Source organism: Dasypus novemcinctus, chromosome 4, assembly GCF_030445035.2.
Source record: "Dasypus novemcinctus isolate mDasNov1 chromosome 4, mDasNov1.1.hap2, whole genome shotgun sequence".
Lineage (NCBI taxonomy): Eukaryota > Metazoa > Chordata > Mammalia > Cingulata > Dasypodidae > Dasypus > Dasypus novemcinctus.
In genome coordinates, this window is record NC_080676.1 from 115,171,785 (window position 1) to 115,184,556 (window position 12,772).

The 12,772-nt window shown below is 34.7% G+C and overlaps 1 protein-coding gene across 2 annotated transcripts in view; it reads right to left on the minus strand.

Moving 5' to 3' along the window:
• Nucleotides 1-7,825: 7,825 nt before the first annotated feature.
• EPHA3 (EPH receptor A3) overlaps nt 7,826-12,772 on the minus strand; it is a 361,700-nt gene continuing 356,753 nt past the window's right edge. For both annotated transcript variants that reach the window (XM_058296035.2, XM_058296036.1), the window contains exon 17: nt 7,826-10,548. In XM_058296035.2, coding sequence (XP_058152018.1) covers nt 10,443-10,548 — 106 coding nt within the window. In that variant the 3' untranslated portion in view covers nt 7,826-10,442. The remainder of the gene's footprint in view (nt 10,549-12,772) is intronic.

The following is a 12,772-nucleotide window of genomic DNA, read 5'->3' on the forward strand; positions in this document are numbered from 1 at the left end:
TCTGAATTACTGGGCACAAAGAAACCATTTCTGATAGTTTGGGTAACTCTGAGCTTCCTGAAATCAAGTCTCCAGAATATAGTGCCCCATATGAGGATTTAATTGAACAGGGAACTAGGCAGTCATTTCCCTGCAAGTCAGTGTTGGAAATGCAGTTGTCCAGAAAGGGTTTGTGGAAATATTGTCTGATGTTTGGAACCCCTGTGAACAGTATGCAAAAAGAAAAAGCTTTCTGAGAGATCTGTGTGAACAAAACCACTGTCAGCCTGACAGAAAAAGGAGAAATTGAAGGAAAAATGACTTCAAGAGCCAAACCATGAAAGCTGAGGTCTGGACTTAAGAATCTTTTTAGGCCAAGAGAGGGATACCACCCCTGTGTGACTGTATCCTGGGCTTAGGGTGGACTTTCTGCATCATTATTTAGGAAGAGTTTGGCCCCAGGCTACAGAGAGAGTAGGACACATTCCCCAGTGATTAGGGAGAGTTAGGTCTCTACCCAACAATTCTGAGTGGGTTAGGCTTGTGAGCTAGTGTTTCCGGAGAATGTGGCCACCACACCATTGTGCTAAGGGGGTTGAGACTGCTTCTTAGTTTGGGGAGTGTATTAGTCAGGGTTCTCTAGGGAAACAGAAGCAAAAGTAAATATCTGTAAATAGTATGAGATTTTATAGAATTGTCTCACATGATCATGATACACAAGTCCAAATTCCACAGGGCAGGCTGCAAACCAGGGGTTCCAAAGAAAGTCCTTGATGAGTTCCAGGAAATGCTGACTGTCTGAAGTAAAGATGGGAATTCTCTCCCTTAATGAAGGAATCACTTCCCCTTTTAAGTTCTTCAAGTGATTGAATGAGATGTCACTCATTGCTGAGAGCAATCTCCTTAGTTGATTTTAGGTGCAACCAGCCATCTATGCAATCAACTATCTGATGATTAAAGTCTATAAAATGCCTTTGTATTACAATTAGCCCAGTGCTCCCTTGACCAAACTGGACACCATTACCTGGCCAAGTTGACATTGTAGCCTAACCATCTCAGGGTGATTGTGCCCATCACCTCAGTGTTCCTGGAGAGTGAGACCTAGATCTCAGGTGCTGCATGAGGCTGGAATCAAGAAGACAGTTACTGTGCTAGTCCTCGGAAGGCATGGGCCTCCATGAGACCCCAAAGAGAAAAAGACATCATTCTATAGATGACTCTAAGACTTTGAAATCTAATGGAATATGCCCTACAGGTTTTCAGAACTCTTTGAGACCCATGATGCCTGTTTTCCTTCCAATTTCTCCCTATGATAATGCAAATATTTATCCTGTGACTGACCCTTCTTTCTATATTGGAACCTGATGGCTTATTTTCTAAATTTCACAGGTCTGTGGCTAGAGGGGAATTTTGACCCAAGACAGACTGTGTGCCTATAACCGATTTTTATAAGATTTTGTACTCAGCATTGCTACTAAAATGGTTTAAGGCTTTTTATATATTGTGATGGAATGAATGTATTTTGCATATGGAAAGAACATGTCATTTTGAGTTCCAGAGGGTGGAGTGTGACAGTCTGAAATTTTGTGAGTCCCAGAAAAGATCATTTTCTTAAATTAATCCATTCCTGTGGGTGTGGGGCCCCTCAATTGCATTAGATTCAGTTAAGGGACCTTTTGTTTAGATCACTTTAATTGGGTTATTTTAGGGCCTTTGAATCAACTGCATCAATGACTCATGACCCAGGTTAGATCTCCACAATCTTGCTAGGGTCTTATATAAACTGAGAACTGAAAGCAGAAACACACAGAAGACACCTGCCATTTTGACTCTACCTTCTGAGAGAGAGAACAGAGAAAGTCCAAGAGGCCGAGAGAGAAGCCCAGAGAGAAGTCAGCCATTTCTTGAAGTTTGCATTGGTAACATTGGCAAATAAACATTATACTACTAAAGAATCTTAGTTTCCTAACTCCTAAAACAAGTAACATACCTTTACAAGGTTGCCTTTAAAACAGGAATATATTGGCTCATGATTTCAGAGGCTATAAAGTTTCTTCTTCTCATGGTCAGTATCTCCTGGCTGGCAGGCAATCCTTGGAGTTGTTTGGCTTTTCTGTTATGTGATCATGTCCTCGCCTTTCTCCTCTAGATTTCTTTGACTTCCAGCTTCTTCACATGACTTTCTCTCTCTATGTCTGAATTTCATTCTGACTCTAGTAATCCATGGTAAAGCCCAACTTGATTCACTTGGGTAACGCCATAACTGAAGTAACATCTCTAGGACACTGTTTTTATAATGGGTCCATACCCACAAGAATGTGCACCAAGACCAAGAACATGCCCAAACTAAGGTTCACAATTCAATTCACCACACATATTAACTGGAACATTCATTTAAAATAAAAAGAATCCACCTTTCTTTAATATTTATTTTCTTAACCGTTTATTCTAACAACATATATACAACCTAAAATTTCCCCTTTTAATGTCATTCAAATTTATAATTCAGTGTTTTTCATTACATTTACAATGTTGTACTACCATTATTACTGCCCTCTTAAATATTTCTTGATACTTTTCATGCACAGGCTGTTTTAGGAGGAAAACATTTTTCAGAATTCTTGAGTATTCTTGGCTTTGGCATTTATTAATTATTTAAATATTATAAAGCCACTTAATATATATGTATTTCCCTTTCTTCACTTGGGGAAATATAAGATAGTATTTTTTTTTTACTCAAAGTGATGTTTCATTAAAAAACATATATATTTAACAAATAATTGACCCTATTCTGTCGGTCAGGGCCTGATCCAGGCCATGAAATGGATTATACCTGCCTTCAAAAAACTCTCTAGGTGTTTGAGAGAAATATTAACCTAAGTGGAATTTAATTTTACATTATTCACAGCATCCGTAATATTTGAAAAAGTTACTATTACCCATGTGTCCTCCAGCATTAAATTTAACATTCATTTAACATATACAAATTGTGTATCTATTTAGCAAGTGTGTACCTGGTACTGGGTTAGGCATTGGATAATTAAATCATCATTATTTGGTTAAAAATTATAGCTACTGTAATACTAGAGCCTTCTGTGTTCAAAAGGTACCTTAAACTGAACTGTAGCCAGTTAAACATAGAACAATTTACTATTTGCCAAAATATTTTTAAAAATACCAGCAACTTAACCTATTTGATTCTACAACCAGATACTAATCATTTATCTATTGAAACTTAATTATACTACCCTAAGATATCGTTGCAACAAGATTTCAACATTCTAATTTTCAGAGAGTATAGAATGAAAAGGTAACTGTGCATGTGTATGTATATCTATTATCTGTAGAGTGAGAAACATGAAGCAAATTGATTATCAAGGGCTCTCCAAAGATACAGAGTAATACTGGTAAACTGAGAATTCCCTAAAGAAGAGTATTAAAATGAATTTTGACTAGACTCTTTGCATTTTTGTTTTGATATGAAATATATATTTATTATATGAAGCATACCTGTGGCAGTTAAATTCAGATAGTGTTATCTGTAACAATTTGTATTGGCTTCTACCCAAGGCTTTTGATTTTGCCTTATACAAGAATAAATGAGTACCATATGAAAGTCAATAAGTTCTTGATAGTACATGACATTCTGTGTTCTCTCATCCTTGATTTTAGCAAACATTCCAAGGTTTTGGATTCCATCATTGAGGGCGATAGGCTTCAAAAATTTAAGGGCTTTTTTTTTGGCTTCAGATAAGAACCCCAAACTTAACACACTTCCATAAATCATTGGTGTGGAAATCTGTCAGAAAATAGCACAAGAGTACTACTTCTTCCTTGTGGTATTTGGTGTTTCCAAATTAGATTATTTGTTGAATGTATAAGGGAGCATGTTTGCTTGAAGGCTTCACCATATGTCAGAAAAACCTCATGCTATTGAAACAGAGTTCACAGAAATGAAATCAAGGGTAACTGCCTTATCCTTCCCCTACCATGGTAGTAACAATCAAAGCATTCTTCAGAGATGTGTCTCTACTAACAGTCACTGAATAATATCCATGCCTACTGAAAATAGAGATTACCCAAGATTTAAATTCCAAAATGCTTATGATAATTATTTCCAGATTTTTTCCTATTAATAGTATTATACTGACAGATGCTAGAGTGTTCATTTAGAACAAGTGTCTTGGAGTTGATTTTTACTTTGGTTCTTCCACTTGCTAGTAGAATGATCTGTTTGACTAATTAACCACTTTACTTGATCTGAAAGTAGATAATAACATTTCAAGGGCTGTTGGGAGAATTAAACAAAATTAGATAGAGTGATGATAAATGGATAAATAGATACATAGAGATATAGGGCTATAGATAAAGAGTTATATAGATATTTATCAGTCCTTGGTACATAACAAATGTTCAATTGAATTGTTAATTGTTATTTAGAGATTTAAATATAATATATATGTATGTATATGAAGCAGCAATTGAGCAGTTTGTCATTATTATTACTATAGACATTTTATATTTAATTGAAGTAGAAATTGTCATCCTTCAAAAAAGAAAGGTGGTCTAGGGAAAATATGGCTTAATCATGAATATTATCCATCAACTTGTTACTGGGTTTCCCAGAGAGTTTCAAGATAAGGGCCTCTGTAAATCTCCAAAATCTTCATTTTATGGTGAATTTGATCTACCACTTATTTTCCCATACTGTATCTAGATGCTCTGGATCAATAGAATGTGGATCCCAGATGCCCCATAAGGAGTATAGTTTTTAGTAGGCATGTTGACATTATTTGTACATAGTAAGAATGTAGAAAGGATCAAAAAACTTTGGCATTCACCTTGTTAAATTTTTATAGCTTAGCGCTGTTTCAAGGGTCTACTTAAACAACTTAACTGCACTAAGAAAAATGGGAGCACTGAGACCAATGAAAGGAGTCCACAAAGTTCTGTGAAAATGAACCAGATTTCGAAGAAATCAGAATGTTCAGTGATCCACGATAGTCAACTAAAACATTAACTAGTTTTATTAACCTGAAGAAAAGTTACACATTCCCCTATGAGGGAAAAAAATCAGGATGTCATCCTTTATTATATTATCAACAATTTTAATATATCAATTCAAATAAAATATTTTTGAATGGTTATTATAAGCCAGCCATAGCAATGGGCAATGGGGTGACAGTAGTTTACAAGGCACAGTCCCTGTTCAAGGTGCCTATAGCTAAGAGTTTAGAGAGGGCTTAGAGAAAAGACAATTTCAGTGTATGTTGTTAAGTGTTATGACAGCATTAAGCTCAGGGTTCTATTGATGCAATAAAAAGACAGCTAACCCAATACAGGGAAGATCACGAGACTTGAAAAAAATTAATAGAGATTGGTTAGCTGATTATAGACAGGGAACAGAAAGGTCAAAGATACTGATACATTGGGAAAAAAAGCATGGAATATTCAGTGAATGACAAGTGGCTGAGTACAGCTGTGTAGTTTGTGAAAGTAGTGAAGAAACAGGAGAAAAGCAGGGTTTTATTTAATAGAACTCTCATATGCCAATACTAAGGAGAATTCTGCATTCTAGGAATGATATAACAGCAGCTACAGGCTGAGATCAGTCCATGGATGTGTTTTCTTTGCTCTTAGGTTACTGTATTTAAAATATATGAACATTTGTCATGAAAATCCAGATCTTTAAAAACATCAGGAATTCACTAAGGACACTGAACATTTCTGTGTTGCTTTTTACTTGAGGAAGTTTCCTCTGGAGGAAGGAAAGTTGCTTTATGGGTCACCAGGCTCCCCCTTGCTTCATTCATTTATATAACCAGCCAAGTCCTTGAGACATTTAAGTTTGCAAGCCTTCCTGGGGAGTCTCTAGATGTTGTAAGATGAGGGACCACATAGTGAGATTTGCTCTAATATATTAGCCTGGCTGCAGGTAGGAGACTATGTTGGCAATATCAGAACTGGAAACAGAGGCATTAGGTAAGAGATTCTTTCAGTAATCCAGGCAAGTTATGAAGGACTAACAGAGGCTGTGGTAGGATATACATATACATAAACATACACACACACACACACACACACATATCTTTGGTGTAGCACACCATTAGACTGTACTTCCCACACTCTCGTACAGTTCATTGCAGTCATATGTTTGAGTTCTTATAAAGAGAATGAGAGTAGAAATGATGTGTGCCACCTATAGGTATATCTCATAAAATCTACCACAGACAAGCTTCTCTTCCATTTTATGGGCTGGAAAGAAAGGATTCTCTATACACACAAGATGGAGTGCATCTGAACTCTAAATCACTGCAAGGCAAGTCCACCTGCCAAAGACCTACATTGTATTATTTTGTGATATATATATATGTGTGTGTGTGTGTGTGTGTCTGTATATGTGTATGTGTGTATAGTTTTAAACTGATAACATTTGGAGACATAACTATTACAGCAACTACATAAACTTAACTAAGAAAGGCAGTTAGCAATAAAGGTGTGTGTTATATATACCTACAAATAAACATGCAGATATTTACATAGTATCAGACATATCTTTGCATATAATTTTTATCCTTGTTTTCCTTTTTCTAAACCTAAGAACCACTCTTCAGTACCCATTAACTTCATTATGTCTGCTAACACCATAAATTTAGCAAATTCCTATTGTTAAACTGATTTCTCTTTATTCCCTACTTCTTACTAATGGTACCATCATTTCCACAGACACTCAGGACCTACATTTTATGGTTTGTTTTGGTTCCTCTCTTTCAGAAAATCCTCAAATCAAGTTCATAAATTCTGTTAATTCTTCCTTATGTGTCTTTCTATGCAGTCCAATCTTCATTTTTCTTCTACCATCAAGGAAGAGTAAATGAATTACTTCATCCCTAGAACACAAAATTGAATTTCTAACAACATAATCTATTTAATGTACAGTCTCTCCTAAAACCATTTTTGCAAATTGCCATTGTCACTGTCCTAAAGTATTTTGAGAATTGGGGTGCAATGGTATTACAGAAAAAACATAGACTACGAAGATCCCGGTTTGAAATATCTGCTAATCTATATTAAGTTGACCTTGGGAAGATAACTTTGACATTTTGAACCTCGATTTTCTCATTTATTAAAAGGAGGAAATATCTATTATAAGACTGTTATAAAGATACATTGAAATAAACTTGTACATAGTGACAGCAAAACTCCTGGCTCATAATAGTGCTTAATACATATCTATTAAATGAACATATTCATTTTTACTTCTTCCCCTTTATTTAGCAGCTCTTTTAGTTATAAGCTATTTTCTACTCCACTCCACAAGATCAAATGCTTCAAGGTAAACATGAATCTGACATGTTTCATGATGCATCACTAACCACTTCTATCTCTATGAGAATCTTTATCACTTCTCTTATTTTGTTTTATATTGTGTGCTAGCTTTTTTCTAAGTAGACTGTAGATGATGAAGGCACTACTTGATATAATGTATCAAGTGTTTCTTAGGGTGTCATTTGTATTTGTTTGTTTTTCATTTTCATTTATTTTATTTCACCTGACCAGATTATTTCTTTAAGCTAATACATTTGTTTTTTGTCACTTGTATACAAATGAGAACTCTCTAATATAGCTGCGTACATTAACCATGAAGGGAATAACATTATTTTTCTAACTTATTGATAATATGAAATCTGGATTAAAAAATGTGGATAGTATAGCATGAATCTCTCCTCACTCCTGGAGAAAAAAAGAAGCATAAGAACATTCTTAGTGGCATATAAATTTCATTATTTTGCTATGTAAAACATATTTTTATAATTTTTAAAAAGCATCAAAGACAACTTCTGAATTCTGATCTGTAAAAAATATTTTCATTATGTTTATTATAAAAATATAAATGTTTCCACTACAAATCATTTTACATTAGTAAGAGGCCATCTACAATTGTACAACATAAACTAAATGAGTAATATTGTGAAAATGCAAGTTTAAAGTAAATACATATTGCTAATGATACCGCATTTATACCTGGCTTAATTGATATTTAGTACAGAATAAACAAGGTAAGTTAACAGAAATAAATAATATATGTAGTTAAATTTAAGATACAAAACAGATAATATGGTACATAATACTGTGAATGAGTTGTGGTTTTATGTTTATTGAAAATCAAGTAGTTCCTGTACAAAGAGATGGCCACAAGCATTCTAGTACCTCTACCTCACAATTAAGAATCGCACACTGTTATGTTTACATATGTACAGGGTAAAAATTCTATAAAGTAAATTTATAAGAGGTCAGGTAGAAAAATATTGATAAATGAAGAGCAACATACTGTGTACACAACCTCTACTTTCAAACGAAACCACAACCAAAATAAATGAATTAGATCCAACCAATCCTCACTTCCATGTGTTTATGAAATGCACAGATTTTGTTCAACATGCTCAGGATAATATTTAAGAAAGTAAACACTAGTCCCGGAGAAAATGAGATTGAAGCCAGATTTAGATCGCAATCTAACATTTCGCAACACAAAATGTTTCATTGAAAGTAAAATGTTTTTCTACCTGCTTCTAACAGGCTTAAGTGAATTTGTGATTAATTTCATAACCCCATAAATCTTTTTTTAAAGTTCATGCTCTTATATATCCAACACCGAATTCTAGTAGGTTGATTTGACTATAAGGAATATTGCTAGACTTTGAGAAACAATCTCTTATTTGAAGGAACACAAACTTAGATACTAAACTTAAAAGCGTTTGGCACTTGTGAATTTTGACCTGTGCCTGTAGGCAGTATTTCGTTAGTGTTCCATTTTGCATAAGAACATAAAGATTGCAGCATTGTATTATCCATTTTCTTCTATGAAATATGTATTTCCTATACCCATGACATGATCAATATATCAGCCTTAGAAAGAGTATAGATAGGATTAGAATATATTAAAAGCTACTACTTGTCCACCAGGTACATCTTTTCAAATATTACTGAGCATGCTCATTATTTGCTTTACAGAGTAGTAAGTCTAAATTCCAGCAATGAGAGAGATCTTCCACTGCCTGTGGATTCTGAGGCATTTGCTAGGTTACCAGCAATTTTGAAGCTGATATGCTTAATAAATGTAAAGTTCAATGCTTATAAGTTATGCACCGAAGTATAATAAGTGCATTGCAGTGGAAGACTCATAAAGATAGTAAAACCTAGTATTGATGATCATCATGTCAATTAATTGATTCTGAATCCCAGTGATGCATATCAGTAGTTTTGTTATCAAACAGCTCAGTCAATTTAGGCAAAGATATTAAGTGTCTTTTCAAAGCCATTCAGCCAGTGAGTTTTTGATACATGCATTAGCTTATTGGCTATGTTGCCAATTAATGCAGCAATCTAGATAGGATTCCAGTTCTTTCCAGTGTAGCTATTCCTCATTCAGGAGTTCTAACATGACTCCTTCACCAATGAAGGGAGTTAATAGTCCCCTAAGCACCAGGGAAGGTATATATTCTGGTTGAGAATTGATTACATACAAGGCAGTATATTAACACTAAATTAGGAGCATGCTGTATATAATAAATGGAGAGACCAAAATGAATAGGATGTTTCAGACTCCGAGTTGTTTGGTGAGTGTATGGACAGGTTAAGGGATTCATTTTTTCTTTTATAGCTATATATATGCGTATGGTTCAAAATATCTGGAAATAAATCCATCATTCTCTATGCCTAGTTAACCACGTTTCCTACTGCTGACCATTTGAAAGAGCATTTGGCACTTGGTTGTAACAAATCCTAATTAAATCACCAAAGCATAAATATAAAACAATAAAAAATTCAAAAGAAAATAAATATGATTTTTTTCAAAATTAAGACATTTTTACATGGTAATACTTAAGGAAGCTAACAATTAAAAATATGTAATACTTAACACAACTACAAATTTCATTTCTATATACTTTAAACAGATAAAAGAGAAAATACAATTATAAGGTAGTAAATATGGCCAGATAGTTTGAGGTATAAACTCCTCTATTTTGCTTGCTTTTAAAGAAACAAAATACCTGTTACAGATTTCTTCTGTGTATAAAAATATTGCAAGTCTTTTATTTTGTGGCTATTAGTAAACAAAGCCACCATGTCCATTTTGCTTTTTCCACTTGTTTTGCTTTTATGACAGTCGTTTTATGATCAATGGCTCTATGCTAGTTCTTCATCATTTTGCACTGAAGAATTTTCATTCAATTCATCAACTAATATATGAAGAGCAATTATAAAACAAAATCCACCCACCCATCCACTAAATAATAGGGGAAAAGAATGAGTTTTTCAATTCCATTTTAAGGCATTTGTACTCATATCTGAGTTTCTTATTGGGCTTGGAATTTTCACCAGTTTCTCCAGAATTATCATCGGCCTGCAAAGTGATGCTGTATGCTTCTCAGTCATCATTTCCTTCTGGAAGTTGCAGTTTACACTGGAACTGGACCATTCTTTGATTGTGTTTCTAGTGCTTTAATGCTACTGATAATCTTCTTCTGTGGCCCAACCACAGTGACACCAACCTTTTTCATGTCACTGTAAAAAAAGAAAATATCTGATGAGAATCTTGGTTTTGGGGAAAGTTTATAAGCAGGAGCAAAAGTGCAATGCTTTGGACCTAATTTTGCCTCTCCATGTTTTATATCTTGACTATCCCACTTCTATCCCTGAGGAAGAATATAGATCATCACAAACTTTTTTTTGTGGAGTTTTATCCCTTCCCCTTTAATCTGTTTTGACGAACAGAGTATGTTAGAAATGTTACTATCAGTTTTTTAACTTAAGGCTTAAGAAATTGCCACTTTCCATTTCTTATGTCTTAAAACACCATCTCTGGGACCCCAGAACTGCCATATAAGAAGTCTGACTGCCCTGAGACCCTGACAATGGAGAGGCCTTGTGTAAGCATTTTGGTTAACATTCTCAGCTGTGCCAAGGGGTCTGGCCATCTGTACCAAAGCCAGACATATGAATGAAGTCATCTTGATCCTTCCAGTCCTGCCCCAACCATCTGTCTACTGAATACTTCAGTCAACATCAACAGTAGAACAGAGAATTACCCACCTAAGCTCTGCCCAGATTCATAATGCCTAACATTGTTTCACCAAATAAAGCTCTTGCTTTATTGTCAAAGTTTCCAGGCAATTTGTTATTTATTCATAGATAATTGGAACAATCTGTTTAAAGTATTATGTCGAGTGCAATCTTTTCAAGTAGAAAAAAGTAATATATATCACTAATTTCAGAGTTTAAAGTCAGAAACAAGTTACTAGCATAAATATTTTAAGGCCATGAGAATTTCATTTTGGAAAATATATTTAGATCAACATGTGAGAATAATTAATTAACTATTCATGTTTCAAGTAATAAGGGCATAAATTTACCTCATTCAAATATCACCCTCTCTGGAGGAAGTCTCTGACCCTCCTATTTATATTGTAAAACCTCCTCTGTACTCATACCTGAACTTCCTATCTCTCTTTCTTATTTCATTTTCCTCCAGAGGGTTTCTCACCATAAGGCATATTGCTTTTCTTTCTGGTTAATTTTCTTTTTTCTCTGTCCTGTAGCTCTACAAGATGAAATCCAGCTGAACAGGGGGATTCTTATGTGTTTCATACCTTGCTTATAAATAGCATCCTAAACATTTAGTAGGAGTACTATTTGGCAGGAAAATTGAGAAAGAAAAGAAAAGAAAATACACACATACACACACAGATATACCACACGCACGTAAGTGGCTTCTTTAATCTGACCATAAAAGAACGAAAAATTAGAAGTTTCAACTCCTTGGAAATGACTAATTGATTCTTAACAAGTTAACTCCAAAGCAATAAAGGTGTGCAAGGAGATAATAGGTAGCCATCTGAGAAGCAATTAACAGTATTTAAGCATTGTTATGGATTGAATTATGCCCCCCAAATACATGCTCAAGTCCTAACCCATTCTCCACTACAAACACCATCCCATCTGTGAATGGGGACCCACTTGTAAATAGAATTTTTGGAGATGTTTTTACTTAATGTGAGGCTAAACTGAATAGAGGATTAATCTATACTACCCAATTATTAACATCTTGCTTTGGTGTGCTACATTTATTATAACTGATAATCAGGATATGAATCTGGAGGTAAAGAACAGGGCAGTTACAAATATGTGTACAAATCAACAGCTCAGACTCTTTTTTTTTTATCATTTTTCCAATATATTGTATTTTTATGGCTTCCTGAGTTTCTTTTCCTTCCTTTAATCCTTCTTTACAAGCTTAAAAAGTAAAATGATAGTGATGGTAATCAGAGAAAATATGGCAATATAGTATGCAAATTTCCTAAATTCTTGAGAAATTTAAGCATAAGGGCAAAATAATGGGTACTGTGATGCTTCGTCTTGATTCTCCACCCCGCCCCCCTGCCCACCATCAAAGCACTCATCCTTCAGCTCCTGGAAAAATAAGATGCTGAGAGCTCACAAACTAATTTGCGACAAGTAATTGGGTACAACTCCCAAGGGCTATGCAGATCCAAGGCTCCTGTCCCAATAGAAAGGCTTGAGGCCTCTCCCTGCCCATTCCCTCTCTCAGGAGTTCTTGACAGATATAGTTCCTAAGTACACTCCCCAAGGAAGCTTCTGTATAAAATTGACTCAGATTCTGTTTCTAGGAATGCAATGCAATATAAGAAATATGCATATTAACTTTATATTTAATGCAAAGGAATACATTGAAATTGGGAAAAGAGAATCAAAGGATAAACATATTTCT